At 39.4% G+C, this 18,892-nt stretch overlaps 1 protein-coding gene and 1 long non-coding RNA gene across 7 annotated transcripts in view; one reads left to right on the top strand and one right to left on the bottom strand.

Moving 5' to 3' along the window:
- Window positions 1–757, bottom strand: part of LOC118552700 (uncharacterized) — a 65,655-nt gene extending 64,898 nt beyond the window's left edge. The window contains exon 1 of the long non-coding RNA XR_004925643.2: window positions 466–757. This is a non-coding gene — a long non-coding RNA (uncharacterized LOC118552700). The remainder of the gene's footprint in view (window positions 1–465) is intronic.
- Window positions 1–18,892, top strand: part of PTPRR (protein tyrosine phosphatase receptor type R) — a 241,183-nt gene that overhangs the window by 206,837 nt on the left and 15,454 nt on the right. For 5 of the 6 annotated variants that reach the window (XM_036119313.2, XM_036119315.2, XM_036119317.2 and 2 more), the window contains 5 exons: window positions 214–293; window positions 736–873; window positions 9,609–9,719; window positions 11,089–11,246; window positions 15,387–15,500. In XM_036119313.2, the coding sequence (XP_035975206.1) occupies window positions 214–293; window positions 736–873; window positions 9,609–9,719; window positions 11,089–11,246; window positions 15,387–15,500 (601 nt within the window). The other variant, XM_036119314.2, reaches the window with a different exon arrangement.

Raw genomic sequence — 18,892 nt, 5'->3', positions numbered from 1 at the left:
TAAGAGACAGGGGCCAAGATGGGCCCAATTGTCCGTCAATAAACACAGGTGGATCAAGAGACAGACACACAGACGCCTCAGCAACCAACATTGACACAAGCCAGATGGTCAGCATATAAATTAACAAGTGTGCTATGTACAGTTACTAGTGTTCTAAGGAACTTTAAAAAGGGTAAATTTGTCTAATGCATTCCTTCTTATTTTCTTCCTTAGATCCCCTCAGCAGAGTGTGCTTAAGACCAAAAAATGTAACCGATTCTTTGAGCACCTACATTAATGCTAATTATATTAGGGTAAGTAAGTAACTATAAATTTCTTTCTGATGAGCATATCGACTTACTATTTGAAATTGTTGGGCTTTTTTTTTTTTTTTCCCCTCAGAGTGAATTAATTTTGATTTAACTGGGTTACTAGCAAGCTTATTCGTTCGTTTGTCATAATCGACGTTGGTAGTAGGTCCTTTACCTTGAGTCTTCCTTTGCTGTGCGTCTCTGGCTGCAGTGCTCTGGGTGCTGGGGTGCTCTAGTGAGCACGGGGCATTATGCCGCTCACTGCTGTGCGCTGTGCTTGACTTGCTGGGAGAGCATCCGGATGAATGGCGCTAGAGTCAGTGAAGCTGTGAAAGCTGGTGTTGCGTCTGGACTAGTCGAGCCAATTTGTTCTTAACTGGTTCTAAACTTTCAGTGGAAGGCATGAATTTCAAATCCAGTATTTTTGTCTCTTTACTCAAACCAGGGCTACAGTGGCAAAGAGAAAGCATTCATTGCCACACAGGGCCCCATGATCAACACCGTGAATGATTTCTGGCAGATGGTTTGGCAGGAAGACAGTCCCGTGATTGTCATGATCACAAAACTCAAAGAAAAAAATGAGGTATGACCTTTACCCAAGTAGTGAATGTTATAAATTTTCTATTGCTATAGAAGAGATGTTGTATAAGGGAAATTGCCATGTACTTCGGAACAGATTTAAGATGGAAATTTTAAGACATTGAAAGACAAGTTCACTTCATGCTTCCAAGGATGGTCATTGGTGTCATTGTATGAACAGCAGCTTTCTATCAGAAGAATCAGTATACTTGACATACATGTATCTCACATATCCCACATATCTCTGTAAGGAAATGAGGGGCTAGGAATTATCACTCCGATTTATAAGCAGGGAAATAAAAAAAAATTACTCATTCATATCCCAAGTAATTTTTGAACACTTACGATGTGACAGATACTACTTAAGTTGTTGGTAATATACTAGTAAAAAAACATACAGAGATGCATGCCACTGGTAGATTTTAACTTTCTAATGGGGAAGACAGATTAAAAAACAATAAACATAATAAAAGCATAAAACTGTAGCAACTAGAAAGGATAAATGGTATAGGGGGAACAAGGTGGGTAGGATAAGGAGATTGGGTGTGCTGAGCTGTAGGAGGGATGGGAGGGGGGAAGAGTAAGCTTTTGTATGATATGGGGAGGAGGGATGAAGCCCCACTGAGCAAGGGAGATTTGAAGGAAGCTACAAAAGCCAAGCAACTTTTTCAATATCTTCGTAACAAGAAATCCAAGAGAGAGACAAGGTTAGATTCCATTTCCGTACTAGCAGTCTTTCCTAAGGGTCTAGCTTACAGAACACTCATTCAGTACTTTACATCATAAAAACAGAATTGTGTAATTCCCAAGGGGTGCTATGTACTGCTTACATTTTAGGGCATCTTATTGGAATAATTTACTGTATTTTAGTCAGCATTTGTGTTTGCTTTCTTGTCAAAATTACTGTATCAGAGCTTCACGATGACAATAAGAATTTAAGAAAACCGAGCTTTCCCTTATACCTTTTTGGTGAGTTATAACTCTTCAGTATAGTATAATCTTGTGCTAATGAAGAAATTCCAGGCTCACAAGCAGCAATTTATAAGTTTTGTAAAGCTTGTTGCCTTCTTTCATTTTTGCTACAGTAGATAAAGGATTTTTTCCTGAAATCTATCCTAGAAAAACAGGTATATTTTGGGCCAGTAGATGAAGCTATATACTTAATTAACTATATAGCTTACTAAGTAAATATATTCCTATGAATCTTATATGAAAGCCTGAGGAGGTATAATAAAAACCGCCCCTAATATTTTCAGCTGTTTCACCCATAGCAATATATCAACACATCAGGCCACTGATAATTCCTGCACAGTTGTTTAATATCCACAACATTTTGCCTTTATTTTACCTACTCAGAACAGACTCTTCAAGTTTAAAAGGTGTATTTTCTGTGTATATGCATGCCTGCATACAAACAGGCTAGATCGTCTGAAAAACCTCCCATTATAAAACTAGTCATACTAGGTAAAATTTAAAATATAAAACATAAATTAGGAACATTTCCTAGATCTGAGTGGACTGCATTACTCATTATTAAAATTAAAAATTCCTTTTTGTTCAGAGCTTCCATGATGTAAATATAATACTATAGAGGAAACTTTGATGTTTTACAGATAAAATAGTAAAATAAAAATAGCATGCCTAACAGAGCTTGGGGGGAAAAAAGTCCCAGCAGTTAAAACTGAATAAAAGGCATAAAGCCAGAGAATTATGGGTTACTTGTGCTTTAACAAGAACTGGAGACAAAGCCTTGAGTTTGCAGGAGCCAAGAGCTGGAATGGAGACCTTCCATAGAGTGAGCTCCTGCAAGGGCTGTGCCTTCAGTAAAAAGGTGAGCCACAAAAATAAACCTGCTGACCAAAATAGGACTATAACAGGAAATTAATCCATCTAAATCTGGTCTTCTCATGAGATAGATAAAAAGGTTCTCTGTAGAACCTCATTCGAAAACCAGGAAATCCCAAGCAGAACAATTAATGCAAAACGTAATCCTGGATTGATAACCCTCTGTGGCACTCTACAGAAACAAAGGCAAAAGCTTTCTGGATGCATACACTCTCAGGATCTACATCACAGAATTTCAACAGAAAAAGCCCAGCCAAACATAAGCTCACAAGTCAAAATTATGAGACAACACAAGTAGATAAGCAACGTAAGGAAAAATCAGAAGAAGCGACAAGCAGGTAAAGTAGACCCACAAGAAATGAAAATAATAGAAACTGTAAGTACAGGCTATTTTTTTTATAATTAAGCACACAAAATATAAGATTAAAAACTTGACAGGGGAAGAAGTTACTACCCAAGAAAACTAGGAAGATGTAAAAACAAACCAAAGAGTCTTAGAAATAAATGTTATGTAGATATTAAAATTTAAAAAGAACACTTCATTAGACAGGTGTGATAGCAGGGTAGACATAGCGGAATAAAAATAATGACTGGGTTACAAATAGAGCTAAGGAAATTACCCAGAAGATTGAAATGACCAAAAATATGAAAGAAAGTTAAGACCTAGTATGTAAATGTCCAATGTATATATAATGGATATTTTAGAAGAAGAAAAAAGAGAACATAAGAAAAGAAGTAATATTTGAGGAAATAGTGGCCAGGGATTTTCCAGAAGTGATAAAAGACACGAGCTGTCAGATTTGAGAAGCACCATAAATCCTAGGCTAGTAAGTAAAAATAAATCCACAACTAGATACAACTATGAAACTAAAAAACACTACAGAGATGATTTTAACAACAGAGTAACTAACAAATGGCTTCTCAGCAGCAGCCACAGAGCCAAAAATCAGAAGAACAGTACCTAACAAGGGAGGAAAGACAGTAATTGATGACCCAGAACGCATGCCACATTTAGCAACGTTTAGCAACATTGTTTCAATCTGAGTAGAATGCATTACTCATTAAATTAAAATTAAAAATTCCTTTCAGTCCAGACGCTCCATGATGTAAATATAATTCCATAGAGGAAACTTTGATGTTTTGCAGATCAAAATGATACTGAGAAGTCTGGCTCAAAAGAAATATGCAGTAAGCTTCACACTACCAGGAAAATGCTGTTTACCAAAAATGTGCCAACTTTCAATTGTGTTGAGCGTCATTGTTTGGAATAGACAAAAATCATTTCCTCCCAAAAAAATGAAGGTGGAGTTATCTTTAGAAATTCCCAGGCTTTATATTTTCATGAACCTTTCTACTTTCTAATAAATAAATGAATAATTGCCCAGCTCTTATTTAATAATCCCAGTATTCTCATATCACCAAGAGGGTTTTTCTCTTTCTTATCATTCATGTGTTCACTGATGTGGCACTTTTAATTTCCTTCAAGAACTCCTGCCCTGAATTCACAACTTGGCACACTGGTGCGGGAGGCCTAGCTTTCGGTCCATCTCGACTTTGGACGTACCTTCCTCACGAAGCTTCATCATTCCTGGCTTTTGATTGAAAGCGAGAGACGCACGACCCTTCCTTTCACATGAACACCAAGAGGACATTGTAGGGTTATTAACTGGCCTCATTGCAATTCTGTTGTGTCTCAGGGAATAGGGACGCCCCAGGAGAGGGAGAGGCACGGGAAATGGCCAGTCAGTGGGGCACTCAGAGCACACCCAAGTATCGATAGGCATCGTTCATGGAACCCCAAAACAATGACAATAGTAACACCACAGATCACTGATCACAGATCACCATAAGAAATGTAATCATAATGAAAAAGTTTGAAATATGTGAGAATTACCAAAATGTGACACGGAGACATGAAGCGAGCAAAAACGGTTGGAAAAACGGTGCTGATAAACTCCAGGAAGGAGTCTCCAGGCAGGCTTGCCACAAACCTTCAATTTGTAGAAAATGCAGGATCTACAAAGCACATGAAGTGAAGCTCAATAAAACGAGGGATGCCTCTACCAAGAATGAAAAAAACAAAAACCAAAAACCAAAAAAAAAACCCCAAGCAAACCAAGTCTCAGAATCAGGTGTCTGTCCAAACAAGGTCAAGGAAGGTAATGTTGAAGGCCAGCCTGGCAGGCAGACAGGGGAGCCTGCTGACCAGTTTTCAGCTTTCCTGGAGGACCAGAATTAGCAATTATAATATCTAGAGAGGCAGCCTGGCCTAGCACTGCCTGGCAATGCTGGACGGCTAATCTCTCATTCCCATTTCCTATGCTTGTCCTGCCCAAGTAATTAAGGGTGGCCCGTAATTCAGAGGCTGACAGCTCTCCGGCAAAATGACTCACCTGTCCTTTCAAACATGTTTATATTCCAAATATAACTGCACCTTAACTTTTAACTTGCTAGGTTTTACTCAATTGTTGTAGCCTGCTTTACTTCTAACTATAGTTAGAAGCCCTCTTATTTGACACAATTAGCCAAAAAAGTTAGTAGAAAAATCACAAAAACAACAACAGAACTCTAATACTTTACTTTATCTTAAGGCATGTACATATGCTCACACTAAAATTTGTTCATTTTTTCATAAGACTCAGTTTGTTTTGTTTTGTTAGTGTTGGTCCGAAGCTGGAGTTCTAGATCATATGGCTTATGTAAATCATGCCCTTTATACATCATCAAAATTTCCCATTTCAGTTTCTTTAAAATGAGAGAGAACACAGAAAAGTTTGTAAAGGAATTGTGCTTGCAGAATCCTCCATAGATTTTCAAACTTTGCACTGACTTTTATCATTGTCACCTGTACCTGATTTGACTACAGTTTTTTCTACTGAGTCCTTTTTTTTCCAATGAAAAACTTATTTAACTTGTACAATTATTTCCTAGAACAATTCCCTTTTCCTCTGCACCTTCCTGTTTCATTAGTTTACGTAAAATTAAATTACTGAGCTTCACTAATGAGTTACAATTGCCATAAGAATATTTGAATGTAAGTACCCCTTGGTGAACACGTACAGCTCAGCTGATAGTAACAGAAGTACTGAGCTGAGTAGGAGGCGGCCCGAGAACATTGTGTTGCATGAGCACCAGCCTACTACACAGAGAGAAGGAAAGCCACTGGTTAATGCCGTGGCAAAGTAGGGTTGGTTAAGAGACAGTGGATATCAAAGATAGAAAGTTAAATTTTTAAGATGATACTTGCTCTGAGAGTTTTAGTTCCCAAGGGAATTTTCCCAGAGCCCCCTACCAGAATACCTGAACTTCAGTTTCCTCTGCTGTCAAATGATAAATAATAATAATAATAATAATAATACTTAACCCAATGTACCTAATGTACCACAATCAAATGATTGTGGAAGGGATTAAGTGATATATTGGTGAAGGTACTTGTAATAATAAATTGCTGCACCTTCATTGGTAATACTTAGTAGGAACACAGGAATGAAAGTAACTATAATAACTGTAGGCAATCTGACCCATCCTATACCTTTCATATGCTAATATAACCCAAATGAAACTGACCATCTTCTTTTTATTTATTTAGAGCCACTGTCTATGTGATGATATGTGTCTTCAGCTCAGAGAGTAAAATCTTTTTTTATTTTAAATGCATAGAATTCAAAAAGAAAGTAACTTAAAAATAGATTTTTTTTTCCAGGCAACTAAACTACTAGCTAGACCTCCTTCCTCTCTATACACAAATAGCCCTAATGTGGTGGAAGTGAGAGGGAGGGTCAAAGAAAAAAAAAAATAGAGGAGTTTGCATTGCTTTGCACTGCATTCTACTTTTACGATAAACCACTAATTATGAAGAATTTGTTGATGTCCAAAATCTTTACAGTCAGGGTTCACTAATTACTTGTTTGTACAAGAGACACATGAGCCTCTGAAAACCTCTTTTTTCCTCCAAGTTATGAATTTTTAGAATTAATAGATAATTTCACTGAAAGGATCAGCCTGGTTAGCAAAGAATAGTGATAATTTGGGGTTATATTCTGCGAGATAGCATGCTTTTTTGAATTATCTACAATTAGTGGGGTTTCACAATATTATCTGTAAGAGAGCATTTTCCTTCCTTGCATTTTCTGCCTTTCATATCATTGTTAGTGCCGCAATAAAGAAACCCTAAAAAGCTGTTCACAAAAATAATTTGAACATGAACTTGTGCTCTTTAAACAACTACATTGCAGCTCTCCCCCACCTCACATTCAAAAGCACCCACATTTATCTGGTCTCTTTTTCTATGTGCTCCTAAAGGAGGAAAAATGTATTCAGTGTGTAAAAATAAGCTATTGTATCTCAGAAAGGAGATGGGATGCTAATTAAGGGTTGTTTGAATGAACAAGTCACATTGCATTGTCTACTGGGAGCTGACTGCCAATTGCATTTTTGGTAAAGAGTCAAGAAAAACATTCAAGAGGGCCCCGGCAAGCTTGAGAGAGAACGGAGCAGCGCTTCCATTTATCAAGTAGGTGCACAAGCCTGTTCAAGTATTGTTAAGAGTCAGGGTGCAGGTTTTGAGCTCCTGCCTTGCAGCTTTTTCCTACCAGTATCAAGAGCCACCTTCCCAAAGAGGGGCCTGCTGCTCAGGGCTCATCGTGGACAATGGGGCACATATGCCAGACTGCTGGACCGCTGAATGCCTCTTTCTTTGTTCAATACCTTTTTCAAGATTCTTTGTCACTCTTCTTGGATTCATCCAGGAGGCATGGGTTTTACACAATAGCTCGGGTCTCACAGCAAAATAATTGATGCTTCATTGAAAGAAACCAGGCAGATTGGTTAGTATGATTCTCTTTAACAAACCTGGGAAATTTGAGACACTTGGCACTAGTAAATGAGGAGAAAAATAAATTGCTTTATTTTTAAAAGGTTTCTTTACTTAATGTTATGTCAGCCAGAGTATGCCTTTAGCCTGATTGCCGGCCGATCTTGGGTGTGGGGTGGCATGTAAATAGAGGTGAAAATGATTTACTTTGTTTGGAAAAGGACCAGGACACAGAGGATGCAAATGTGTTTTTATTGTAATGGATGAAAGAAACAGTGATTCCATCCTGGCTCTAGCATGTGGAGTGGTTAGTACTTAGCATGATAGACTCCCTAAGGTGTGTTTCTGATACTTTACGTGTCTTTTCCTTCAGTTCTGTACATCTGTGATTCTTTCTTTTGTTGCTCTTTTGAATCTGTAAGTTCTTAATTTTTTTCAAGTGTGGTCCTATGCCTTTGACCTGGGATGTAAAGAAACAAGTATCCTGAGGACTTAATGTCCTGACCGAAGGCAATTTCTCTATAAATGTGAAGGAATTTCTCTATAAATGTGCAAGTGTGTTTGCAAGAAAATGATAAGTTCTATTTAAACAGTATTTCTAAAGTTAACATTGCTTCTCTGGGCACTTGAAATAAAACATCACCTTTCACACTTTACTTTCTTAATCATTGAAATATGTGGTCAGAATTCATAGTTTTTTTGTAGCTGTTTAAAAGGCAAAATAATAAATAATATGAGCCTATATGTATGCTTGAATCTTGTTTTGTATTTTTCTTTTAATAATGTAGCTTGGATATAATAATTATACAATATTTAATTCATGATCTAATGTATAATGAAGTAATGACTGAATCATTTAGATCAAAAACCTAAAGTTGGAGCAACAATAGGAAGAACAACATGTTTTAAATGCTTACTGTATGTCTGGCTTTGTCCTAAGTGCCTTTCATGTAGTAAGTGATGAGTAAACTGAGGCCACAGAGATTAAGTGTCTTTCTTACAGATTCTCAGCTAATTATAAGTGGCAAAACCAAAATTTGGACCTAGGTTCTATGGCTCCAAAGCCTGCACCTTAACTACCATGTTATAATGCCATGGTTGCAATATAATTATTATTACTCTTATTAAACCCTTTAAAGAGGATCCGTTATAAAAATGTTTTTTTTAAAAGATTTTTAGTTATTTAGGGGCACCTGGGTGGCTCAGTTGGTTAAGCAACTGCCTTCAGCTCAGGTCATGATCCCTGCTCAGCGGGGAGCCTGCTTCTCCCTCTCTCTCTGCTTCTCCCCCTGCTTGTGCTCTCTCTCTCTCTGTCAAATAAATAAATAGTTACTTATTTATTTGAGAGAGGGAACAGCCTAGCAGGGAGCCCAACGTGGGGCTCGATCCCAGGACCCTGGGATCGTGACCTGAGCCGAAGGCAGACGCTTAATGACTGAGCCACCCAGGTGTCCCTAAAAATGTTTTTTTTAAATAATTTTGTTATACATTTATTTCAATCGACCCTATAGGTGAAAAGACCATCGGTCCTGGAAAATATAATACCGTAGATATATTAATGATCATTACATCTTCTTTACATGCGAGGGAACCTTCATTCAGTGGCATCTAACACAGTACAGATATTCTTTTTAGATGCTTCAACTGGACGGAGCATGAAAATATGACTTGGCTCAATCATTGTGAAAAACCATTCCTTTTATTGTATCACATGATAAAGTCTAATACTTGGATTTTTTAATTTCTTAATGCTTAATTTTTCAATTTAGTTCTTAATTTCAGGTTTTGGGAAATCTTGCCCCCTTTTGGTATGGGATTAGTAAAAATAGTGTTTGACAGGCACGTGTAAAAATTGATACTTCATTTTTAAAATTTTATTGAGATATAATTCATATACCATAAAAGTCACTTGTTTAAAATGTACAATTCAGTGGTTTTAGTCCATTTCCAGCCTTGTAAAATCGATACCTGATATTTTTAGAATTAATTAAATAAAAACTCTTGAGATGCTTGAATGAAAAGTACTCCAAGGCCAGTGAAATCATTAATATCTGCTGTGTTCCTTTTTTCTCCCCTTCCAGAAATGTGTGCTATACTGGCCAGAAAAGAGAGGAATATATGGGAAAGTTGAGGTTCTGGTCATCAGTGTAAATGAATGTGACAACTACACTGTTCGAAACCTTGTCTTAAAGGTAAGATTATGTAGCTGGAGCTATCTACAAAGTAGATGATATGACAGGATTACATTTCTCCTCTGAAAGTATTTATCCTAATAAGTATGGCAGATTCAATTTTTAAAAATAATGCCAAGATCAAAGAGAAATGATCATCATCTTCTCATGTATTTCTTTGTCATCAGCTACTCTTAGTATGTGGAATAATTAAATTAATGTAAGTAGGCATTAAGGAAATTCACTAAGTAGGATGTTGTGATCTTCTAATTTCTAGAAACAAAACATCCCTGATTCAACCTTTCAAATGCCTTTAACTAAAGGTTTGTACTGGAGGCTTTACCATGATTTGGGGGGTGGGGGGCTTGTTGTTTTTTGTTTTTCTGTTTTCTTAACATGACTTTGGTCTAAGCAGCTTTTAGTAAGGCCTGGAAACTGTGAAAGAGAACATCTGTGCTTGTGGGTGGTTGTGGGAGGCAAGACAAGCCTGAAGTGTTGATGAGATCTTCCCAAACTTGGAGTTACAGTAATTTATGGGGACTTTCCCCAGACCAGATTGTGTCATACAAAAGTTATCTTATTGAAATTATGGGCAGCAGATGCTGAGGAACATTGCCATGGTTTTGTTTTTTGCTTCTAGAGGACAATCATCTCAAAGAGTTCAGTCCTATCTAGAGCCTCACTGCTGGAACAGAAGCCTACAGAGAGTAGAGGCAGGGCTGCACTGGGGGTTTTAGAGGGGAATTCGAGATAGGAAGGCACCCTTTTCACCACATGCCCTCGAGGGTCTACTCCGTGCCAGGCCCTCCCCTCCCCCACCCTGGGCACTGGGTTATGAGTTGATGTGCATGGACCCTCACTCAAAGCTTGTCTAATTTAGTGACCCCTTGTAGCTCCTTTATTCCTGGGACTCCTTGCTGCTGCTAAAAACTGCAAGTTAGGACGAATGTAGAAAGTCAAATGTGGGGGCCAAGTACAAAATTAAGTGTTCCTATGTGGGCTAATATGTTTATCACCACTGTCAAGAATGTTCAAAGAGCAGGAAACACACCGTTCCAATTCCCTCTTGGCTTCCTTTGCGTCTGCCATTCTCTTTATTACAACAAATCGCACACATATAGATAGCATAGGTTTCATATGCCTTTTCGATTTTAAATATCTATTTCTCATTGAATAGAGGCAAGACTGTCAAACTGGGACATCAGCATGTGTATAGTCATGTTTTCTCAAGGTAGAAGAGTACACTTCAGCAATCTCCTAGATTTCTTTTTTCCAACCAGAAGTCAGTTGCCAGCAAGATGGGAGTGATAGAAGGCATTCAGTATTGTGGTTTGGATGACTTTTAGTTCCACAAGTAAATGAGGCATTTGGTGGCTCTTGCTATTTTCAGCAAGGAAGTCACACCCAACATGTGAAGCATTACTGGTACACCTCATGGCCGGATCACAAGACTCCAGACAGTGCTCAGCCTCTTCTACAGCTCATGCTGGATGTCGAAGAAGACAGACTTGCTTCCACAGGCCGGGGGCCTGTGGTTGTCCACTGCAGGTAAGGGATGAACTGTCCTTTCTGCCTAAGCAACTGTCCATCCCCCATAAAGTCATTGAACAGGTGGAAGTTGGGTGGTGCTTCCTGGTTGCAACTTTATTGGTAAATTCAATATTTACTGAAATTGGCTAACTTCTTCATATTTGAGTTTTGACTGAGATGCCACGTTGCAGAAATGAAGTGGTATTATCAGGGCATTTCAGCAAACAACAATGACACAGTAGAGAGAACAGCACTTCTACATCAATGGCTCAGGGAACCGGAGACTTTATTCAGCCCTCGACCTTGAAACTTACATCGATTTGTTTAGTCTCATCAGGCTCATTGACGCTAGGAATGACACGTTTTTAAAAATTATCAATGGCTTTTTTATTGTTTCAAGATGGCACCTGAACCATACTTGAATGGTATCTTGATAACATGTATCTATCATTATGTCAAATGTGGTGAAAACCAGTCAGCTATTTTAAAAGTGATTTCATTAAAAAAACAGGTGGAAATAAATTTATGAAGGGGGAAGTGGGTAAGCGGTAGTTCGCCAAAAGGAGAACAAAGTGTTATTACCAGAACATGGGGTTCTGGAGGCTAGGCAGACAAAAGCAACAGATGTCCGTGGTGGTTCCCTTCCCTAACATCTAGCTTAAAACTCTCCTCTCATAACTGATACCTCATTCCCCTTTTCCTTTTAGTGTACCCAAACGGAAGCAAATCGCTTTAAAGTTGTTTGTATAACCAGCCATTTATTCTTTGTACTTCGTCAAAATAATTTATGTTGCTTTGTTTAACCTCTTAAGCCTTGAAAGATAGCTTTTGATGATATTTCTAATAAATAAAATATAATTACTTTAAATTGTAACTTTAGCCTCCTTCTTCTATGAACCTTTGTGGTTTAATTAAAAGTGAAATTCACTATATACCTATGTATCCAAAGGAGTCATGATCCAGTTTCTAGCATTAGGCTTTATCCTAAACTTCACTTGGGGGCGAGGAAAGACAGCCTAATGGGTCATGTTTTAGGTCTGGAACCGTCCTCCACCCAAAATCATAAAACACTCAGGATATCTAAAACGAACGAGCTGTTTCCCCTATAAAACCAGTTGCCCTGCTGATGACTATTTCTAAGAATAAGACCAGCTTTTTTCCAAGCACTCAACATCTAATGTTGACAGTTATCTTTGGCCCTTCTCTCAACTCCAGCCTCAGTATCTAATCAGTCACCAGATTGGCTTTCCCTTCAAAGCTTCTCCCATAATCATCACTTCCTGTCCAACCACCCAAGTTCAGGCCCTAATGACCTCATCCATGTATTTTAGAAGTAGTTGGCTAATTGCACAAACACACCCCACTTCCCTGTGCCCCACCCCCAGCTCAGCCTACCCCATCCACTTCTCTTGCACGATGTTCCTAAAATCCTCCTTCATCATATGGAATCCCCTCTCAGCACTTCTCAATGGCACCCCTTTGCCTAGAGCAAAAGATCTTAACCCTGGGTCTATGGATAAACCACAGGGGTCATTGAACTCCTTGAAATTACTTTAACAAATTGGAGTACATAGACTTATGTGGGTTTTTCTGGGGAGTGAAAGTTCATAGTTTTTATCAAATTCTCAACAGCAACAACAACAAAAAGCAAACCACCACTGTTTTAGAGGACGAAGTCCAAACCTCTTAGCTTTCCATGTGAGATCCTTTATAGGCCCCATTGTGCCTACCCAGTCTTATTTCCCACTATTTCTCTAGGATAAATTTCTCTTCAGGCCAAGCTAGTCTAGTCACTATTGCAGATCATATATCCTGTTCTGCAACATTCTTTCTTTATACCATTCTCATACATGGAACATTCCCTCATTCATGATAACCAAAATGCCTGCCATTCGTAGGGTACAGTTTAAATCCTATCTCTCTAGTGAAACAAACTCTTTATAGACTCTTCAACTAAAAGGGACCCCCCTCCACCTCTGAATTCCTCTGCACTCCCATCCAATAAGAAACAAGTGCCAAGGGCACCCGGGTGGCTCAGATGGTTAAGCATCTGCTCGGGTCATGATCCTGGGACTGAGCCCCATGTCGGGCTCCCGGCTTGGTGGGGGTGTCTGCTTCTCCCTCTCCCTCTGCCTCTGCTTGTGCTCTCTCTGTCTCTCTGTCTCTCTCTCTCTCTCAAATGAACAAATAAAATCTTTTTAAAAAAAAGAAAAGAGGGGCGCCTGGTGGCTCGGTCATTAAGCATCTGCCTTTGGCTCAGGTCATGATCTCAGGGTCCTGGGATCGAGCCCGGCATTGGGCTCCCTGCTCCACGGGAAGCCTGCTTCTCCCTCTCCCACTCTCCCTGCTTGTGTTCCCTCTCTCGCTGTGTCTCTCTCTGTCAAATAAATAAATAAAATCTTAAAAAAAAACCAAAAAGAAAAAGAAAAGAAACAAGTGCCAAATATGAGAAACCAGTGCTATTTGAGTGCCCAGAAGGGAACTATTAATTCAAACCATGAGGACGGAGGAGAGCCTCTCAGAACTGGAATAATGTTGAGCAGAGGCTTAAAAAATGACCAATGTTTGTGGTTTTAAAGGCTGCGAAGGAGGGCATTTCTGACTGAAGGAATATCCTTAACACAGAAAAGAAAGTTGGAAAATAAAAGCCATTTTTTGCAGTGATTCATGTAGATGACAAAAATGGCACAAAGGATTCAAGGAGGACAGTAACAAGACTGAAAGCTTGAAAGTTAGTCACATTCGTATTATGCAAGGCCAATGACACCATGGTGGGGAGCTCAGACACTGCCCGTAACTACTGGGAGGCGTCTACAGTCTTTGAGTAGAAAGTAATATGATCAGATCCCAATTTTAGAAAGATGAACCTAGCAGCTGTGTGTATCATGAATTAGTCCAGGAAGAGACTCAAGACTTGGCAACCATAATGAGATCATTGCTAACCATGAAGTGAGGAGATGTCGAAAACGTGAGCACAGTTTATAGAAAGGAAAGCATGGATCCCAGAAGCTTCAGTAGAGGTGGAAAATATAAGAATTGATAACAGATTGGATGTGGGAGGTGAGAGGGAGGAGATGTTGGAGATGGCTCCAAGATTTCTAGGCTGGAAAACTTGTGGCTAACTGGTAATGCCATTGAGGGAAAAGATAATTCTGTTTTAGATACATTGAATTTAGATACATTGAACTGAAGCCAGTGCAAAATAGTAACATCAAGAGTTCCAGCTAAGAGACAGAATGCTAATCTAGAGTTTAGGAGAAATTTAGGAAATTTAGATGTAAATTTGAGAGAAATTTGCATAAAGACTATTACTGGTTGAAATTGCTGAGGGGTGGGAGGAGAGGGAGAGGAAGAAGGGATGGGGAGAGAGAGTTAAAGGGCTTGTTAGGTTGATGATTTACCATCTAGGGCAGATGAATGGGCAAACCCTCCTGGATTGGATGGATAGTGTTTCTATTCAACTATCACCTGGATATAAATGACTCAGATATTTGTGCCTCTGGCCACATCCTTCTCCCAAACCCAACTGAATCTTCAGTTATTCACTGGAATCTTCAGCATCAGTATATCCAACACCAACCTCCCCTGCACCCAAATCAGCCCTTCTTCTAGAATTGTCTCATGGGCACTACCTTTCCTCTGGTCCCCCAGATTCACATTTGTGATGTATCTAAGTCTTTCTCCTCCTTTCTAGTGCCTATACCTTCCCTAAATTCAGGTCCTCATTATTCTTTGTAGAATAATTACAACGCCTTTTTCACTATTCTCCCTACTGCCTATAACTCAATGATGGAATGCAGTTCAAGCACTGCTCTGGGCCAGATTTGTCACCTGGGCCTGAGAGCTTTGTCATTGTTGTTGCTAAGCCTGGCTTGCTGTTTCAGATTTAGACGTACCCTTTTAAAAGAATATCTTTTATCCTGGGGAGGTGTATGGGGGGATGGGTGAAATAGGTGACGGGGATTAAGGCGTGTACTTGTCTTGTCATGATGAGCACTGGGTGTTGTATGGAATTGTTGAATCACTATATTGTACCGCTGAGATGAATATCATACTGGAATTAAAATTTTCAAAAACCAAAAAAATAAAAAATAAAAGAATATATTTTATCTTTTCTACTTGTCCTCCACCTTTTTACTCTTTGTCTTTTCTTTTCAGTGCAGGGATCGGTAGAACGGGGTGTTTTATTGCTACATCCATCGGCTGTCGACAGCTGAAAGAAGAAGGAGTTGTCGATGCCCTAAGCATTGTCTGCCAGCTTCGTGTAGACAGGTGGGTGTCTGGGAAACAGAGATGCCACATCAGAGCAGCATTTTCGGTCACGGTCTGATCCAATCTGCCTGACTTGGTAAACACCACAGGCTCCGGAGTCTTAAATACCTATAAAGATTTGTGTAAAATGCTTAAGTATATCTTACATTGAAAAAAGTGTTATTTGCAGCAGTGACCATCAAGACTACAAAACCAGGGGCGCCTGGGTGGCTCAGTCAGTTAAGCGTCTGCCTTCGGCTCAGGTCATGGTCTCGGGGTCCTGGGATCGAGGCCCGCATCGGGCTCCCTGCTCTGCAGGAAGCCAGCTTCTCCCTCTCCCTCTGCCCCTCCCCCCAGCTCATGGGCACATGCTCAATCTCTCTCTCTCAAATAAACAAAATCTTAAAAAAAAAAAAAAGTGTACAAAACCAAAAGCTTATGCTTAATCCCTCCTCATCTCTAATATAGGTTATTTATGGTGTTGCTGTTCCCTCTTTGTCTTACACCCGTCTTCCTTTATATTTACTCTGCATTTTCATTTGACTTCACTGAATCATTCACTTTAGGATCGTGGTTGTTTAAAATGAGGCATATGTCACATACCAAGAGTCATCTTTTTTTAAATCTACTTTTTTTAATTGTGAAAAGATGCACATAACAAAATTTACCATCTTAACCATTTTTAACAGTACAGTTTAATGGTGTTAAGAATATTCACGTGTTGTGCAGCCCATCTCCAAAACTCCTTTCATCTGGCAAAACTCTGTTGCCTTTAAACAACAACTTCCTATTCCCTCCGGCCCCCGGCCCCTAGGATTTTACTTCACATAATATCCTCAGGATTCATCCATGTTGTGGCATGTGTCAGAATTTCCTTACTTTTTTTTTGAATGTTTTTTTATTATTATGTTATGTTAATCACCATACATCATTAGTTTTTGATGTAGTGTTCCATGATTCATTGTTTGTGTATAACACCCAGTGCTCCATGCAGAACGTGCCCTCTTTAATACCCATCACCAGGCTAACCCATCCCCCCACCCCCTTCCCCTCTAGAACCCTCAGTTTGTTTCTCAGAGTCCATAGCCTCTCATGGTTCGTCTCCCCCTCCAATTTCCCCCCCTTCATTCTTCCCCTCCTACTATCTTCTTCTTCTTTTTTTTTTTAACATATAATGTATTATTTGTTTCAGAGGTACAGGTCTGTGATTCAACAGTCTTACACAATTCCCTTTGTGTATAGATCATATTTTGTTTACCCCTTCATCCATCGATGGACACTTGGTTGCTTCCACCTTTTGGCTCTTGTGAATAATGCTGCCATGAACATGGGTGTACAAATAGTGGTCGAGATCCTCGTAGATATATACCCAGAAATGAGATTGCTGGGTCATATAGTAATTCTATCTCTAATTTTTTTGAGGAACCACCATGCTGTTTTCCACAGTGGCTGCACCATTTACATTCCCACCAACGTGCACAATTGTTCCAAGTTCTATACACCTTTGTCAACACTTGTTATTTTCTGTCTGTTGTTGTTGTTGTTGTTTAATGGTAGCCATCCTAATGGGTGTGAGGTGGAAGAGTTGTTTTCATATAGAGATGGTTTGATCATCTTTGTGATGATCTGTGTTTATCTGTGTTGAAAACAAAACAAACAAGAAACTTCTCTTCTTCCTTTCTCCACAAGTAAGCCTATCTGGGTAAATGAACAGTTGAGTCAGCGATGGAGAAAGTAAACAGATGCTCTTTGAAAACAGGCACAGAAAAAGATGGTGTATGAGCACATGGGCAGCCAGCCTCTCTGCTCTGCAATTCAGTGCGCTGGTGTGGAAAAGAGTCTTTCTGTTGGGTTCTCTTCTTTCATTTATGCAGCAAATAGTTATTAATTACCTCCTATGCCCAAGGCATCGTTCTGGACGCTACAAGTATAGCACTAAACAAGATGAGTGATGCTTGGCTCTCCTAGAGATTACATGCTCATGCAGAAAGAGACAGACAGATAATAAAAAAAGGAAAGAAAAAAAACAGGATAATTTCAGACAGAGATAAATGCTATGGAGTAAGAAAACAAGAGGGCCGTGGGAGCTGAGCCTCTTGGACTTCAGCCCTGTGGGCCAGAGTTTCCAAAAAGTGTAGATGGTTATCTTTTAAGATTCATTCAACAAATATTTATTGAGCACCTACTATGTGGTACATTCTGGGATTTCAATAAAAGAGACACAGGACTGTTCTAAAAATTCAATGATATATATATATATATGTATATATATATACATATATATATACACATTTATATATATCACTTAGAACAGGATCTGTCACATTAAACTTTCAATAAATGTGCAGTGTTATTATTATCTTCATTGTTATTAAAATTATCAATAAATTTCTATCTCTAAAAATTAAACATTCCAATCTCTCTGTCCAGATGAGGTTTTCCTATCCCCAGCCCTGCTGTTCTTTATCTCTTAAATAATAACTTCTAAGTCCTTGTTGGTGTATCTTCCCTCTCTTTTCCTCTCAGTTTTGACTGGCTTCACAGCAACTATTCATTGTAGTGGTTACACCACTGGCCTCTAGAAACACAGCGCCTGGGTGAGCCTCATGGCTGCTTCCATATCTTGGTTGTGCGGCCTTAGGCAAGTTGTAAGATGTGCCCGTGTCTGGGCTTTCTCATCTAGAAGATGGAAGTCATACTTGTATCTACTTTCAATTGTTGTAAGGAGTAAGATATAATCTATAAAGTTCCTGGCACATAGCAAACATGCGGTCAAGTTTAGCCACTGTTATTATCAATATATATATATAGCAAGAAACCTCAACACGCATCTATGACCTGGAAGCAATATATGTTAATATATATACCTCACAGGGCTACGGCAGTAGAGAGATGAGATTACATCCATGACGTACTTAGTAGAACACTCAGCTTATGTTTCTAATGCTCTCTGTATCCCTCCCACTTCTCCCCTTTCCATACCCCACATGTAACTGCTTCCAAAGATATTTTCTTTCTGTACATAATATCAGCTCCAGTGATCTCTTCTTCTTCTCCTACAATCGCTGTCTTACTGTCCTTCCATCCAGGACTGTCTGTCCAGCTGGAATAGGGTCCAGTTTTTCACTCCAGACTCTGGGACCTACCTTCACCCAGAAGTGGGGCTTGCGTCAGAGGGCAAGGGACAGCACCGAGTCAGCCTGGACCTGTTCCCGTGGTGACCTTGATCTCTCCTGCTTTGTGCTTCCGTACACAAGCCTCCTGCATGGGACCCCAAGCCCCTCAAGGATTCCGGTCCATACCCCTGCACCCTGCTCTCTTACTAGCAAGTGCTGAAACTCCATGAACGCCAGACACCCTCCGTGGATCTAGGCTGACTCCGAACCGAGTTGACCTCCAACACCATCTCTGAC

Source organism: Halichoerus grypus, chromosome 6 (assembly GCF_964656455.1).
Source record: "Halichoerus grypus chromosome 6, mHalGry1.hap1.1, whole genome shotgun sequence".
In the NCBI taxonomy this organism is placed as follows: domain Eukaryota; kingdom Metazoa; phylum Chordata; class Mammalia; order Carnivora; family Phocidae; genus Halichoerus; species Halichoerus grypus.
The sequence above is the reverse complement of the archived record's forward strand: the minus strand, read 5'-3'. Positions and strand labels throughout refer to the sequence as shown.